Source organism: Arachis ipaensis, chromosome B6 (assembly GCF_059453495.1).
Source record: "Arachis ipaensis isolate K30076 ecotype BB chromosome B6, ASM5945349v1, whole genome shotgun sequence".
Taxonomy (NCBI): domain Eukaryota; kingdom Viridiplantae; phylum Streptophyta; class Magnoliopsida; order Fabales; family Fabaceae; genus Arachis; species Arachis ipaensis.
In genome coordinates, this window is record NC_142441.1 from 138,135,537 (window position 1) to 138,153,192 (window position 17,656).

At 38.6% G+C, this 17,656-nt stretch overlaps 1 protein-coding gene across 1 annotated transcript; it reads right to left on the reverse strand.

Moving 5' to 3' along the window:
• Nucleotides 1–9,559: 9,559 nt before the first annotated feature.
• LOC107647483 (uncharacterized) lies at nucleotides 9,560–11,547 on the reverse strand. Its single transcript, XM_016351554.1, has 3 exons — nucleotides 10,437–11,547; nucleotides 10,039–10,340; nucleotides 9,560–9,769 (listed from the first exon to the last, which is right to left on the reverse strand). Exons 1-3 carry the CDS (start codon nucleotides 11,545–11,547, stop codon nucleotides 9,560–9,562), a joined length of 1,623 nt encoding a protein of 540 aa, XP_016207040.1.
• Between the last annotated feature and the right edge of the window lie 6,109 nt (nucleotides 11,548–17,656).

Here is a 17,656-nt window from a genome sequence, read left to right on the forward strand (position 1 = left end):
TCGCTGTCGTTTTATAAAAGTTCATTGTTATTTAGATTATTTTTTTATTAGTTTAATATTGATAGTAATTAATTATAATAGAAATACATAAAGAGTACATAAAATTACCACAAAACAATTTTCTTTTACAGTAAAGCATTATTACTCCTCTTTTTATCAAATGACAGGTCTCTCTTAACTTGACTCTCGCCACTAGAGATTTTAGTGGGGAATCCACGTTGCCCTGACCCAGAGGTACGCGCCAATAGTGCGTGCTTGAAACAACACAGTCCATGCATACGTTTGGGCATGGCAAAGGCACGTGCCTGTGTAATGGCGAATGCCAAAATCCTAATAGGGCAACGAATTTGCTCTCATAGGAGTTAATAAGCACTTTTATATTTTTGAGTTGTTTAAAAAAAAATAGAAAATAATATATATTGTACTTGTTATTATATAATAATAATTATTATAAAAGAAATTATTTTGTAATTAATTTTATGTACTCCTTATTGTATTCTTTATGTACTCTTATTATAATTAATTACTATTAACATTAAACTAATAAAAAATAATATAAGTGTTTTGTCGATTTTTAGCAAATCGATGGTGGTTCGATATCTAGTGGTCTGGGAGCGAAACCTACTCCTCTGTGCGAGTACCAGTTTTCTAAAAGTGCATCAAAGTATCTTCTATTAGATAAATATTATTAATTGAAATAAAGAAAGTTTATAAATTGGTAAAGAAAACGTCAAAGTTAAAGTTTTCAAAGATTAAATGTGTAGAAAGCAAAAGACTTGTATTGAAATTTAAAAAAAAAATGAAGTGCCTTTGACTAAATCGAAGGACTTTGACATAGAAATTTGAAATGCAGAAAGAATAAATTGGGCAATGAAAATAGAGAATACTTAATAAATAAATTCACTTGAAATGTTAAATTTACAGAAAAGAAATTTACAGAAAAGTAAATTAAAAGAAAGATGAAGATGGAAGGAATCCTTCAGAAAAGATAACTCGATTGCAGACTCAGGAATTCTCTGGGATGTGAGTGTGCTTGAGTGTTTTTTCTGAGTAAAAGTTCCAACCCTTATTCCTTATCACTTCCTAGTATTTATAGGCTAATCTTACATAACTGACAATTAAGTTATAATTAATTATAATTAAATACTAAAATACCAATTTAAACTGTAATCACTCTGGTAACTGTTCCCGCCGCGTGATCGTAGATATTCCCCATGATTTCCTCGTGTGAATGAGGCCACTAACTCTTTCGCTTCAATGACTATTTCGAACAGTTCATCGAAAACCTGCTCGATTTCTCGAATCGAATTTCCTATTCGATTAGCCTATTCGACTGACTCATTCCAAATCAACTCATTCTGGTCGAAAATATTTTTGACCAACAAATTGCCCCCTTGGATTAATGTGATTGCCTTCGATAACATTATCGAAGAATAAAACACTTAATCCAAAGAGAAATGTCAGTTTTCAAATCAGTAATAATTGTTATTAAAACTCCCCATTACTACTGATCCACTCAACACGTCTCCCGAAACTTGCGATTTCTCTTTCTACCATTTCACCTTCCTCGCGAAGTTACCTCTATTCGCATTCCTTCCATAGTAACGGCTACAGTGATACTTTAAATTCCTTACTTTCTCCTCTATTCGAATCTCTCAACCCCATCATTCTTTGAGCTTTCCTTGCACCAAGAATTTTTCACAAAATCCCCAACCTTCAATTTTCCTTGACAGTGGCTGGTTCTTCTTCTCATGCCACTACTCAAGATAAGGGTAAAGGTCATGCAATAGCACCGCCATCTCCACCCGCCCTTCGCATTCTTAACTAAATCAATGATGAAATTATTGACAATCCCCATTTGCAGGCCAATGACACTAGAATCCTAATCCCCTTCACAATCGGTGAAGATACACACTGCTTTCTCGGACCAATTAAAACTCTTGAGAGAGCAAACAAAAAACTCTCTTCCTTCCCTAATGCTGAAGGGGAAGATCTATTGATGAACCAAACTTTTAATATCTTTCACTTTATCAACCAAAAACCCTTCCAAAATAATCCAAAAATCAATCCTCGAGGATTTGATTTCACAACTTGGTATCAACGTCTTGAACCCACAAAAGGTGCTACCTGGGGAGCCCTAGGAATACAGGAGCTATTAAGGCTCTCTCATTTTTCACTCACTACTCATCCTTGGATGATCGGGAGAATGACTTGTTTCTGGAATAGAACTACCAACAATTTCCACCTTCCTTGCGGAATGATCGGGATGTCTCTCCTCGATGTGGCTGCCATTACAGGACTCCCAATAAATTCTCCAGATTGTACCCCTGACATGCAATCCCAGCATCAGTACAAGGTTACTTTCAGCACCTCGTACAGTGAGTTCATTTCCCACAACATGGTGCAAACGGTACAGAAATTACAGATAATGAACATGTAGCCTTTTTGTTTTATTGGCTAAATGCAGTTTTGTTCTGTTCCCGAAGCGTACAGATGTCAAAGCTCTTCCTTCCTTTGGCTGCTCTTCTATATGAAGGAAAAGTTCTCAACTTGGCCAAACTTCTTTTGGGGCATATTTTCGAGGAGCTTGGTCTACTTGTCTGTAACCTCCGAGATAATAAAATAATCAACACAGGAGGTCCATTCTGGCTCCCTCAATTATGGCTTAATGCCATTTTTGAAAATTTTATGACAAGACCTGAAGGTGGCAATACCGATAAACAACACATTGAGGGTTTTCGTTTGTCTAATTATAAACCCAATTTTCCAAACACCCAATCAGATGAAGATAGATTCTAGGCTGTTTTCTCTCCTTTTCATTCCTGCAAAAATTTTGATAACGATCAACTCAATTTCACTCCTTTTCTGCGCCGCAATTGCGGTCCTGCCTGGCTTGATTGTTTGCTCTTTCCAAACACTAATGAGGAGAATGAACTTGCAAACTGAACTTGGGCAAACCTGTTGGCTGTCCAAGTGATACCAATAGGGTTACCACAGTATCGGAAGGAAAAGTTCAAAATAGCCTTGTATGCTCCTCACTTAACCGCTAGGCAACTGGGATTTTCTCAAGCTATCCCAACTCCACAACCTCGACACAGTGAACCATTTTGTCACATTACTCTGACTTTCCAAGAAAACTTCAACAATTGTCTCTCAAAAAATCAAAAACGAAGAGACCACTTCAATTTTTTTATCTATGAATGCAGTTCATTTATCACCAAATCTTGTTTTGAATGGTGGTCTACTTACTACTCAAGGTACACACGTACTTTGGAAGAAATTCAACAAACTGCCATTCGAACAGCTGTCACTGAAAGTTTTCCAAAAAGAACTCACAAAAGAAAAGCTGAAGCTACTCGACTACCACCACCCAAGAGCAGAAGAACTCCTACCAGAACTTCTCGTAGAGTAACTCTTCTATTCATAACTCTATTTTCAAACTAGAAATATCCTTCAAATATTACTATTATATTTTTTAAACATAATTGATTCTGGACTTTTAACAGTTAGTGTTGCAATCATCAAGCGAAAGCGCTGATGAGAGTGAACCAACCAACAAGGATTCTCTTGCTGCTTCCTCTCAATCGGAAGATGCAGCCGATTCTGATCCTGGCCCTCAATTAATACTAAGATCCAGAATTCCTTAGGTAACACAACCATCACTACACTCATCTTACTTAGTTTAAAAATAAATCTTAAACTCATAATTGTGTACCTTTTGTATTAGCCCATTAATGTTGCCCAATCGACTTCTTCCACTAGAGCTCCTAATCAACTAATCCCTCAACAACAAAATGACACAGAGCACTCCATATCACATGATTCAATTCAATTTACAGGATCCCTGCAATCAATTTCTGTTGCTCATCCACCTCTTCTTCACACAACACAGGTGATCGATCTGACAAAAAATCCTTTGCAGCACTCTCCAGAAGAAACCCATAGACTTGAATCAATTTCACCAAATAATCAAGCTGTATCTTCCACAAAAAACATAGTAGTCGCAGACTCCGATTCTGCTTCTAAAGCTGCTGACACCACCAATTCAACTTTCTCTCGGTCTAAGGTTTCAGAAACCCCTCTAGAGTTGCAACCTAATCCTTCCCTTCAAGCTAATCCTCAGACCCCTCCAACTAGTGCCACCTTGGACGACTTGATCTCTATTTTGAATAAAGTTATCCAGGAAAATAAGGTACCAGTGCCTGAACCAGAAATCTCAAGACCTGCTTCATCAAGGCCTTCAATCGAATTAGATCCTGATACTCGGGAGCAACTTCGATCACTCATCAAGCTTTTAGATCATCCTCCTACCACCTGGGTTAATGATCCAATCCTTAACAAACTCTTGGCTGATCTTTTGAATTCTTCTTTTGAACTCCCAACTAACACACCATATTCTGCTTCAATTCAAGAATTCAAACAACTTCTCAACGAAAGCGTTGCATCTCAGTTCCAACTTCAAGAAACTGAAAATAAAGAAGCTACAGCCATATCCAATATAGAAGATTGCTTCGCAACTGCTCAACCAATCCAAACCTCTTGTGAGAAATTTGATCGGAGAATCTCCCATGCTATTTCTGTTCAAGCTTTTCATGATCAAGAAGAAGCAAGGCTTGAAGCAGAATTAATTCAAATCCAAGAACAACTTTCCACTATACGCCGAAATCGAGCTACTTTAGCCAAACCTCTGGCCGCAGCCCAACAAGAACAATATCTCCTTATTCAGGAACTTGTCTCAATCGATACTAAGCGGGGAGAATATGAAAAACAACTTGAGAAGATTCAAGCCGACAAGTTCAAACAAATAGAAGAGCTTTCAATTCTAGAAAACAAAAGAGCAAAACTGCACTCCGATTTGGCAAGACTAGTAGCACCCTGACTTCCCTTTTTTAATTCTATTTTGTAATATCCTTTGTCTTTTCTGAACTTTATATATGTTGAACTTTTATGCTTGCCAACAATAGAAAAGTTTCAAGTATTTCCCATTAATCGAGTTAATCACTTTTCCTGACTCGATATCTTTGATCTGATAGGCATTTCTAAAATATGCCCCTATTACCTGAAAAGGGCCTTCCCAACTATGGGACCATTTACCCAGAAATCTTGATTTCTTCTCCATCGGTAAAAGGACTTTTAAAACTAACTCGCCTATTTTGAAAGACTTTTCCTTAATTTGATGATTATAACTTCGAGCAACACTTTCTTTTTGTCGAATTATATTATCAAGTGCCAGGATTCACTTTGAGTCCAATTCATTTAATTCATCGAACATTGCATTCCAATAATCATCAACTGGCAAATCATTCTGTCTTGCTACTCTTAAAGTATTCAAATTAATTTCTAACGGTAACACTGCATCATGGCCGTATACCAATTTATAAGGTGATGTTCCTCTCGAACCTCTTGGCGAATTTCGATAAGCCCATAATACTTGCATTGACTTAAAGTTTCATGCCACGTTCGAGACCTATTCCCGATATGCTTTTTAATCAAGCTTATCAATATCTTATTTGATGCCTCTACTTGTCCATTAGCCTGTGCATAATAAGGAGTTGAAGTGATTATATTAATGCTTCTCGAAGCCGCAAAAATTTTAATTCGTTGGCCAGTAAACATAGTTCCTTGGTCATTACTTAACGTCTGAGGAATTCCAAATCGATGGATAATATGTTCCTCAACGAAGTCTATTATTTCATTTAGACCAACTTCTACCAACGGAACTGTTTCAACCTATTTCGTGAAATAGTCAATAGCCACTAAAATAAACTTGTGTTGTTTTGATGAAGGGGGATGGATTAATCCAATCAAATCCAGAGCCCAACCTCTAAATGGCCATGGCTTTATTATCGAATGCAATTCAGCTGCTCGAATCTGTTGTATCGAACCATGTTTCTGACATTCCTGACATGCCTTCGCATACTCAATACAATCTTTTATCAGGGACGGCCAATACACGTGATTTCGATATAAGACCCATCTCATCTTTTTTCTTGCCTGATGGGCACCACATATTCCATTATGGACTTCACCTAAAGCAATGATATGATCATCTTGACTTAGGCATCTTAACAAACTCCCATCAATCCCTTTTTTATACAGTTCATCAGCCAATAAGACAAAATTTATTGCTCGTAATTTTATCTTTCTATCAACTGCAACATTGGGATCCTTTAAATAAAGAGCAATAGGCTTTCTCCAATCAGAATCCTCCCATTCATCCATACACAAAACCTCTCTTTCATTCGCTGGTACTAAAATTTGATGGATACCAGGTAACTTCCTAAGAATTTCCGGACCAACCCGATACCTCGAAGCTATTTGGGCTAACTCATTAGCAATCTCATTATGAATTCTAGGGATATGCACCAAGGAAATCTTTCGAAAAGGCATTAATAGTTCCCAAGTAGTTACTAAATATTTCTGTAACGTCTCATTATTACACTTAAATTCTCTTGATAACTGCTTTAAGACTAACTGTGAATCCCCTAAAATTTGAACCTCTAAAGCTCCTTTGTTGATTAAAATTTCAAGACCCAAAATCAGAGCCTCATATTCAGCCACATTATTTGATCAAGGATACTTTAATTCAAACAAGAATTCTGATGGAATACCTTCTAGTGAGATAATGAGAATCCCAACTCCTGCACCATCTTTATGCTTGGATCCATCAAAATACAATTTCCAATAACTGTTTTCTACTTCGATTATGTTTGTCCCCTGGTCATTCAGATTTTTCAAATTATCTACAAGAAAATCTACAATGACCTGTCCTTTTACAGCCATGGATGGGACATACTGTAAATCGAATTCCGTCAATGCCAGCATCCACTTCCCCAAACGTCCCTGTAACATAGGAAAACTTAATATATACTTAATTATGTCAGTTTGTGCGATAACTTTCACTGACTTAGCCACCATATAACACTTTAATTTCATACATGCATGATATAAAGACAAACACAGTTTCTCGATTAGGGAATACCTTGTTTCGATGTCAGTTAATACTCGACTAAGGTAATAAATTGCTCGCTCATGCTTGTTTTCATCGTCCTGGGCTAACATACATCCAATAGTATCTTCTGATGCTGCAATGTATAATTTTAAAGGCTCAAATGGACGAACATTCGCCATGATCGGGGCTTTTGACAAATATGCCTTGATCGAATTGAACGCAGATTGATGTTCTGTGGTCCATTCGAATTTTGAACCATTTATTAATTTCACTAAAGGCGCAAATACCCTAGTTCGATCTTAAAGATTCGAGATAAACCTTCGAAGATAGTTTACTTTACCCAAAAACGATTGCACTTCTTTCTTCGATTTGGGTGCAGACAATGCTAATATTGCATCTGCTTTGTTTTTATCGATGGCTATTCCTTTTTTATGCACAACAAATCCCAAGAAATTTTCAGCCGATACTCCAAAAGCACATTTCAACGGATTCATTTTTAAACCTTTCTTCCTCATAGTAAGGAATGCCTTTCTTAAGTGGTCAATATGTTGACTCACGAAAATTGATTTGACCATTACGTCATCGATATATACCTCCATAAACTTTCCAATAAACTCATGAAAAATGACATTCATTGCATGTTGATATGTTGCTCCAGCATTCTTCAAACCGAAAGGCATAACCACCCATTCATATGTACCTAATGCTCCAGGACAACGGAAAGCAGTTTTTGCCACGTCATCTTCTACAATAAAAATCTGGTTATATCCAAAATATCCATCCATGAAACTAAGAATTTCATTCCCTGCTGCAGAATCGATTAACATATCTGCGATAGGCATAAAATATTCATCTTTCGGAGTAGCATTATTCAAATCTCGAAAATCAATGCATACTCTTAACTTCCCATACTTCTTCATAATAGGGACAATGTTTGATACCCATTCTACATAACGTGAAGTTCGAATAAATTTTGCTTTGATTAAGCATTATATTTCTTCTTTAATTTTACTATTGATTTCAGGAGCAAAACGCCTTGGAGTCTGTTTTACGGGTCGAGCATTGGGTTTTAATGCTAATCGATGTTCTACCAACAAACGATCGAGACCAGGCATCTCATGATAATCCAAAGCAAAACAATCTTTAAATTCATATAAAAGATTAAAGAGTTCAGTTCGAAAAGGGTCAACAAGATCTTTACAAACATATGTAATTCGAACATCATCAAGAGTCCCTAGATTAATTTCTTCTAAGGGATCTTGAGATTCAAACCCTTTATAATAATCATCCTCTTTGGTTGAATATTTTTCAAATCCCAAAGGTTCTAAATCATAGATGCAATCAAAAGTGAAATCAATTAAATCACCAGAAATAGAAGAAATCGGATCTTTGATTAAAACAGCATCACTTTTATTTTCTACACAATGGACCTCTGCTATTAAATCGGCAGTCTGGCTCACATCATTAATTTCATTACAAGACATAAGGAAATTATGACTAAATTCGACTGGAAACGTCGAATCGGACGCATTACAATTAACAAACTTCATAACCCTATCTGATTCAACTTCATCAGAAGAACCATCTTTATTTTCTAATAACTGCGAATTATTTAAATAATTTTGTAATATTACCAGGTAATTAGAAACTTCCTCAACCTGGTCCATGGAGCAATCCCTTCCAAATCTTCAAGAGAGGCAATCCCAACCAATTGGTTCAAAATCCAACACTGGATAGCGCAACTTCACCGAAAGGCCTTCCGAGGACAAGTAGCACCCTTCACAATTATAAGGACTCAGTGATCGATCAACATCTAAGGGCTTTAACTTACGATTATAAATCTTGAAATCGACATGCATTTGTTCGACGTAAAAATTCGAATCTGCCTTGACGGTTTCAGGTTTACCCTCACTAGTCCATAGAAGTACACTTTGATGCACTGTAGAAGGTACAGCTCCTACACCATGTATCCAATCTCGCCCCAACAAAGTGTTATAACTCGCTTTCGAAGGAACCAACACAAAGACAGTATTACGCTCAGATGAGCCAACCTTTACAGTCAGAGTCACCAACCCTCTGGCTGGAGTTGAAGCCCACTGAAATCTGTCACAACAATGTTTGTAGGGACTAAATGATCAGGATGCTTCCTTACTTTAATTAGCATCCTTTCTGGCAACAAACTGATTGCAGCACCACCATCAATAAGAACCTTATTTACTTTTATCCCACTCAAAGTAGTCGTTATGTAAAGTGGGCGAAGGTGAGACATCTGCTTCTCAGTAGGCCATAAGAAATAACCTGGCTCATCCTCTATCCGGATGAAGGAAAAAGCTTCCTCATCCTCTGAATCATAATCTGCATCAGGATCTCCTTCATATTCCTCCAAATATTCAGTGGGAATGATCGATATTGTCCCAACCATGTCATCATCACCCTCATCGAAGTATTCCTCATCCACATCAACATCTTTATGTTTATCAACTCCAGAAGACTGGGCTACTGCCTTGCCCTTTTCCATCTTAGCGGGTGATGGAATCTCTTTAGGGTAAGTTTCTCCATCGGAAGGAAAAACTATTCTTGAATGCACAGAAGGCGTTGCCCCCTTGCTTAGTTCCTTGCCTGTCTCAATCGAAAGTTTTTTATTCTGATTGAAACTTCTCTTTCCTCCTCTTCCTCGTGGGTAACATCTAGCATGACCTCGATAATAAGAATATTGATTTCGAGAAGGTGCTCGATGCCCCACTGCGGATTACGCCGATACAAATGATCACGTCTCTGGAATTCCTGACAATTCCTAATCCACTGAACACCTATAGCCTGTGAGCGGCTCAAAGGTGTAGATACATTCTCCTAAGGAGCCTTTGAACTAGAGCCCTCCATACGCCTGATTGGCTGCCTTTGGCGCGCTTGCTCTTCCCTATGAGCCAACTCCTTCTTCATCGTTTCTTTTTCAAAGATTGCTGCTGCTGCTTCAGCATGAAAACAGCATTGCACCGCAGACATAGAGATACATCCCGATCTTTGATCTTTTGCTAAACCAAGAAGTCTAGCAAATCATCTCTTGTTCTAGGGTATACAGATCTGACCTGTGACTCAAAATCATCAAGAGCCACATCAAAATCGTAGGACATGCCCACTATGTTCACTCCAAAGCAAGGTTCAACATAACTGGCATCAACTTCGAAGAGATCTACATCAACCTTCATTTCTTTCTTGCCATCATCGAATTTCAACCGTCCTTCCATTAATGCTTCTTGAATTAAGTCCTTGAAACGGACACAGCTATTAGTCGAATGACTTGTTGCTTGATGAAACTTACAATAAGGCTTTCCTTTTAAATCTTTCACAGAAAGCAAAGTTCTACCCTCAGGTAAAATTAACTGTTTATCTTTAAGCAACACATCAAAAATCTGATCAGATTTCGAAATATCAAAACTATATTTCTTTCCACTTTTTAGTTTTGAATCATTCGACTTTTCACTACTTGGCAATTTCTTCAACAAAGAACAAACATAAGGAGGGCCTTTCATAAGCTTGGCCAAATCGATTTCTGTTTCGAAATCGAATTCTTTTTCGGAAGACTCCATTGTTACATAAGCAACTTTTTCTTTTCGAGTAAAAGGTTTACTCTTCGATCTTTGTTCATTCCTATATTTCTCTTTTTCTTTTTTCATAAGTTCGGTCTGTCGAACCTTTTCAGCCAGATGAGCCAAATCGGGAATGTGCACATTAAGCAATTTTCTGCGCATATAGAATTCCAACCCCATAGTTGCTATTTTCACTATCTCATTCTCAGGTAATGACACATAGCATCTACTTCTAGCGTTTTTGAAATGTATTAAACAATCATCAATAGTCTCACCATCTTCACATTTCAAAGCCACTAAATCAGTAACAGTTATGTTCATTTCACCTCGATAGAACTGAGCGTGAAAGGCAGTTTCTAACTGATTCCATGTTGTAATCGAATTTGGTTTAAGATTCGAGAACCAAGTAAATGCATTCTTCGTCAATGACGAAGGAAAAAATTTCATTTTTAAATTTTCATCATTAGCTAAATTCCCAATCTCAACCAAATAACGAGCAACATGTTCAGTAGTTGATTCTCCAACTTCACCAGTAAATTTTGTAGTTATTTTTGGATTTTTCACCCCTCTCGGCACTTCTGCCATTTGAACTACTTGGGGAAAAGCAGATACAAAATGCGGTTGGTTCATAAAACCAACATTCAATCCAACCCGATTTAATACTTCTTCTACAATTCTAGTAACCTGATAGCGTTCACCACCACGCAATCTAGCTAAAAAGTCATCAGCATTTTGACCTTGGGGAACCACGTGAGGATTTTCTCGATTCGGAATATGGTTTTCATTTTGAAAAATATTTTTCATTCCTTCGTTATTTCCCCTGGCATTATGCCTCTCACCTTCATCATAATCAACAATTCGAGCAATCCTCTCGACTTGTCTAGTAAGACGCTTGAATTTTGATTCATGATCAGCCATCATGGGATTCAGAATTGTAGTCATTTGCTGAGTCAATAAATTGACCAAGTCATGATGACTTTCCTCCACTTGTTGTCGATATACTGCCATCGAATTCACAGCATTCGAAGTGGAGCCCACAGTATAATCACAAGAATACTTGGAATGCTGTTGTGGGTTTTGAACTTTATTCACTCCATTTCCATTCCCAAAGCGGACAGGTGGCGCAAAATCACCCACCGGCGGGGTATAACCAGGAGGAAGACCATAAGGAGGTCAACCAACGATTAATGGAGGTTGATATGGTGGCACTGGGCCACGTGGACGAATATTGCGTCCAACATTCCCAGTTTGAATAGTCGTAACGACTATACTTTCAGTCCCAATTGCACCTTCCGAACGTGAAGACACGTCGGCTTGTTGTATGGACACTGGTATGCTATCATTGGTGGATGAACCACCATTCACATTCGATAATTCATCAACCATGTGAATGATCTTCCCACTTCGTAATCGCATACACTAAAAATTACTGGAAAAATATTTATTTGACACACTTCGATTTAAAACTGTCCCACCGGGCGTGCCAATTTGTTTTGTCAATTTTTAGCAAATCGATGGTGGTTCGATATCTAGTGGTTTGGGAGCGAAACCTACTCTTCTGTACGAGTACCAGTTTTCTAGAAGTGTATCAAAGTATCTTCTATTAGATAAATATTATTAATTGAAACAAAGAAAGTTTATAAATTGGTAAAGAAAGATGCAAAGTTAAAGTTTTCAAAGATTAAATGTGTAGAAAGCAAAAGACTTGTATTGAAATTTAAAAGAAAACAATGAAGTGCCTTTGACTAAATCGAAGGACTTTGACATAGAAATTTGAAATGCAGAAAGGATAAATTGGGCAATGAAAATAGAGAATACTTAATAAATAAATTCACTTGAAATGTTAAATTTACAGAAAATAAATTTACAGAAAAGTAAATTGAAAGAAAGATGAAGATGGAAGGAACCCTACAGAAAAGATAACTCGATTGCAGACTCAGGAATTCTCTGGGATGTGAGTGTGCTTGAGTGTTTTTTTTTTGAGTAAAAATTCCAACCCTTATTCCCTATCACTTTCTAGTATTTATAGGCTAATCTTACATAACTAACACTTAATTTACAATTAATTATAATTAAATACTAAAATACCAATTTGAACTGTAATCACTCTTAGTAACCGTTCCCGCCACGTGATCGTAGATATTCCCCATGATTTTCTCGTGTGAATGAGACCACTAACTCTTCTGTTTCAATGACTATTTCGAACAGTTCATCAAAAACCTGCTCGATTTTTCGAATCGAATTTTTTATTCGATTAAGCCTATTTCGAATGAATTTTTGCCGGTATAGAAATTATCAAATGATCAATCGTAGTATAGTCTAAACCGACGCAAAATCCTTCATCAAACAAATCTACAATCTATATCCGAGAGTACTAGTCCCCCGAGTCGTTCTCCCTTGGAATTGCCAAAGTGTGCATCTTATTGATTTAGCAAGCCTTGTTGGAATTCTTTGAAGGTTTTAGCAAGTAATGAGAAACAAACAATCAATTATCAAAAGACTTGGCTTAGGGTTGGCATTGGAAATTCTATCCTTATAGTCCATACAATGTTGATACAATTAGGCCTTGCTTCATTTAGTTATCCCCAAGGTATAGAGGAAGGTCAAATGAAAGTAATCAACTTGAGTCACAAGTCCTAGCTTCACCTTATGGGAATATAGCTTTAGTGCACTCCAAGCCAACTAGCAATCCCTAATTCCAAATCAACTATTGATACACTATTCAACTTCTTCCAAAGACCAAACCCTATGCCAAGTGTGAGAATTCTACTCCATAGCTAGTGTTGTCATTTTATCAAACATGTGATGAGCAAGAAGGAAAGTCATAGTAAAATGGGAAGAAAAGTCAAATTGAAAGTATTGCAACACAAAGATCTAACAACAAGTCTCAAAGAGTAGCAATGAAAATCCAAAATAGAGATGAAATCCAAAATTACAAAGTTGAATTCTAGATCTATGAGAATTGATCAATTGTATCTACTACTTGAAATTGGAGAAGAAAATCTATGACATGAACAAAGTGGAGTGAGAATTGTAGTGGATCTCACCAAAAAGTCATTGAAAATTCAGAAATTAGATGAGGATGAACCCTAGTGAAGCTTGGAATCTCCCTCTTCTTCTCCCAAAAAGTGTAACTAACTCTCTCTTCTCTCCAAAAAAAGGAAAAATATCTAGATCTAGAAGAAATGAACTAAAGTGTCCTTAACCCTTGTTCCTTTGGTCTTCTTAAGCTTTTCCCGCCAAGGTGTTTCTCCAAGAGTGGAATCCTTAACTGCCTTCACGCCTAAGTCACGTGACTTCTTAAAAATCATATTCGCAAATCGGCGCGCACGCGCAAGGCACGCGCACGCGCCGTTGAGACGTCTTGTAATGTGCGCGGAGGCGTGATGTACGCGTGCGCGCCCATGAAGATCCTGGCTTAGCCGCTTCTCAAGCCGGCTCTTGGCTTTGGCTCCACGTTGCCCTATCCGCGCGGGCGCGCAAGGTGCGCGCACGCGCCCATGTGGAAATCTCCAAAGCTTAATCCTCATGCTTCCTTCCTTTGTACCCGTCTTCCTTCTTCTTTTTCGGTCCATTCCTACTCTATATCCTGAAACCACTTAACACACAAGTCACGGCATCGAATGGCATCAAGAGAAGATTAGAAATGTATCTATTTTAGTGCGAAATAAGCATGTTTTCATTCATGAGGCGAAACTAGGAAAGGAATGCAAAATCTTGTATTTTCATATAGAAAGTGTGTGGAATCATTGATAAAACCCCTGAAATCAGCACAAGATAAACCCTCAAGTTGGGGTTTGTCAACCTCCCCACACTTAGATCCTAGCATGTCCTCATGCTTAGAGAAATGCAAAGGAACACAGAAGACCGAGGGATTGCAAAAGTATAAGACTCATGAAGTGCAACCTACTTATATGCACTGCAACTATGACTAGTGCCACTATCCACTTGGTTGGGAACAAATTAGCCTTCTTAGGACATATGCGAACACATGGGGTACAATGATGGTCAAAGCATAGGATTTGCCACTTTCTAAGCATCAAATGCAATATGTGCAACCTTGCATGAGGAATGCTCGCGAGAGCCGGGAATCAAAGGATTGAGCATCGAACCCTCGTCGGAAGTGTTTGCACTCTAATCACTCGGTGTTTGGGGTTTATTCTCTCGATTCTCCCCTAATCATGCTTTCCAAGATTTGTTTTTCATCTAACAATCAACAGTTATTCAGTGCATACATACAATTATCATGAGGTCTTTTCCTAGGTTGTAATGGGGTTAGGGTCAAGGTAGGGTCGTATATGGCTAGTGGACTTAGGATTTGAATCTTTGATTAACTTGAACTTTTCCCACCTAACCTATATAATGACCTATACAATTAAGTGCTAACCTAACTACCCATTCCTCACTTTTCCACATACTCATGCATTTTCTTTTCGTTTCACTGTACTTATGCATTGATTCCTCTTGAGCTTCACTTTGGGGCATTTTGTCCCCTTTTCATTATTTTTCCTCTTTCCTTTTTTTTTTCTTTCTTTTTTTTTTCTATATTTTATTATTATTATTTTTTTTTCATATTGTTTTTTTTTTCTCAATTTTTTTTTCTATATACAAGAACGTCAATGCATGAGGTTTTACATTTGATCAATACATGAGTATGTACCCAATTCCCAATAATTTCAATAATAATACAAAATACCCTCTTATTCACCCAATGTCCCAAGGTTCCCACACTTGAATGATACTCACACACTAGCCTAAGCTAATCAAAGATCCAAATAAGGACTTTTATTGTTTTCCGCTTAAAGGCTTGTAATGTGCTAAATTAAGAACAAAGTGGGTTGATCGTAGGCTCAAGTTTGGCTAACAAAGGAAGATAGAAGGTAAGGCCGTTTGGGTGAGTGAGCTAATGAAATGATGGCCTCAATCATATAAATGCATGAATACACCAAATAATGGACATAAAGAGTCAAACAAATCAAAGATCACAATCATAGAAGGAGGATAATGCACACAAGAAGGAAAAATAAGTGGTTATAAGATGTAACCACACCATTAGGCTCAAATCTCACAAGCTTGTGTTCTTAGCTCAAAACCATGTTCCAAGATATAATTCTTCATGCAACTTTGGCATCAAAGCATTTAAAATTTGCAATGCCATGGTTGCCCCAAAGTGTTGGTTTCCTAAGAGGGAATTTCATTGTTCCAACCAAGCAGGCTTATCATGCGAATGGTGCCAACTAAGACCTAATCATGCAACCTATCCTACTAAAACCTAATCATGCAACCTATCCTAATTTATTCAGATTTATTCAGATGTTACCTACGGAGATCGGTCGGCCAACCTCCCCACACTTAAAATTTAGCACGGTCCTCCGTGCTAGAGGTTAGGCGCGCTGGTTGATTGAGCTCCAAGTGTGCCACATCTTCAATGCCATTGCTATCTCCGCTTGAAGTTGCGGTGGAGGTGGAGATATCGGGTTCCTCCATTGGTGGGGTGATCATGCTTAGAAGCCTCTTCACATGAGCATAGCGGCGTTGGTTACGCCTCTCATAACGGTCTAATTTGTTGTGAAGGTCTTCAAGGCGTTGGGCGGCCGATTTTTGTGATGTAGATGAAGTGGTAGCGTGGCCAGTTGGTGTGGGTAGTTCAATGTCCTTGGTGACTTCCGGAGGCTTGAGGCATCTCTTGGTCGGAATGATATCACCATCGACCGGTATTGAGGTTCGCCTATCTTTAGTCTCCCGGTTGACGCCGGCTTTCGCAACTAATGCCGTCACTAAAGCGGGGAATGGTAGATTTCCCTTGGCATGAATGCGCCCCATGGATTGGCGGATGGCATGCGGAACGTTGACCGGTTTCTCGGTTAAGATGCACCATATCAATAAGGCAAGCTCGGCGGTGATGGATGACCCATGTGTGCTCGGGAGCACGTAGTGAGCTAGAATTTGGGCCCAAGCCGTGGCTTCTTGAGTGAGGTGGCGGACATCTAAACCCTTGGGTCTTCGCTTTATGGTCCCCCGAATCCAAAATGCGTCGGGTAAAGCAATGACGCGGAGGATCGCGCTCCAATCGAATGCGCGGTCAACGCATGTAGCCAAGACTTCTTGGTAGGCGTCATATGCATCCGTTGACGGTGCAATCCCAAGGACTTCTCGGATGGCTTCCACTGTGACCGACACTTGTTTTCGGCGCACAAATATGGATGTGAGATGAGGTGAGTGGAAGTTGGAGTAGAATTCCACCACCCAAGAGAGATTGGCCTCCGTTGGTTGCCTCAAGAGGAACCTCCATTGCCTCCGGTCAATTTGTGGCATCACAATCGGACTGAGGTGAGCCGGTAAGACTAGGAGGGGTTCCGGATGGTAATTCCTTTCAATCATTCTGGAGTAAAAAAGTTCGCAGTAACGGTTGGGAAACTTGTTTGAATCCTTAGGAGGGTAGTCCTTCTCTAGAACGTCAACGGGGCCCTTGGTCTTCTTCAAGAGGGGCCTGGCCGTTAGTTCTTGGCGCGCTTTATTGGAAGCTGGCTTCTTGGGGCCTTTCCCGTTGTCCTTTTTTATGACCATCCTGTGGAAGCAAGAAAGGAAAAATATCAAACCCAAAGAAGTGGAGATACATGAGCTCTATGTAATGAAAGTTATGCCATAGAATATGGGTATCTTCGTTACATGACAGCTGCAACACGTAACTAGGATAATGTGTGAAGAGCAAGATAAATAATTTTCATGTGGTGCAAGGGTAGTTTAAGCATGCAAGGAAGAGGCATGAGAAGCACACACCCTTAGGGACCATAAATGGGGATGAATGGTTTGTGGAAAGTGGGGATGCACTCAAAAGTGATTGGTTGAGAGGCAAGGGAGTCACAATAAGTCCAAAATTCAAGTGTGCCTCTCATCGAACACTTGGTGTGCATCCCTCAAGTAATATGTGATTATGTGAAAATGAGAGCAATGTAACTTTCCACAATCCATTATTAATGATTATAATGCATATTGAGTGCAAGAGAAGTAAGCAACACTATTCATCTACTCATGTAAGTGAGTTTGGGGCCTAGATGCCCATGAAGAATGGGATTGAAAGAGAGGGGAGAGCAAAGACATCCCAAAGGAGTAACTA

Coding starts and splice junctions, on each gene's coding strand:
- LOC107647483 (XM_016351554.1), bottom strand. CDS start 11,547: ATGGCAGTATATCGACAACAAGTGGAGGAAAGTCATCATGACTTGGTC. Junction 10,341..10,436: donor TTTGTTGAAGAAATTGCCAA/GTAGTGAAAAGT, acceptor TGTTGCTTAAAG/ATAAACAGTTAATTTTACCT. Junction 9,770..10,038: donor TTGATGATTTTGAGTCACAG/GTCAGATCTGTA, acceptor AGCCGCTCACAG/GCTATAGGTGTTCAGTGGAT.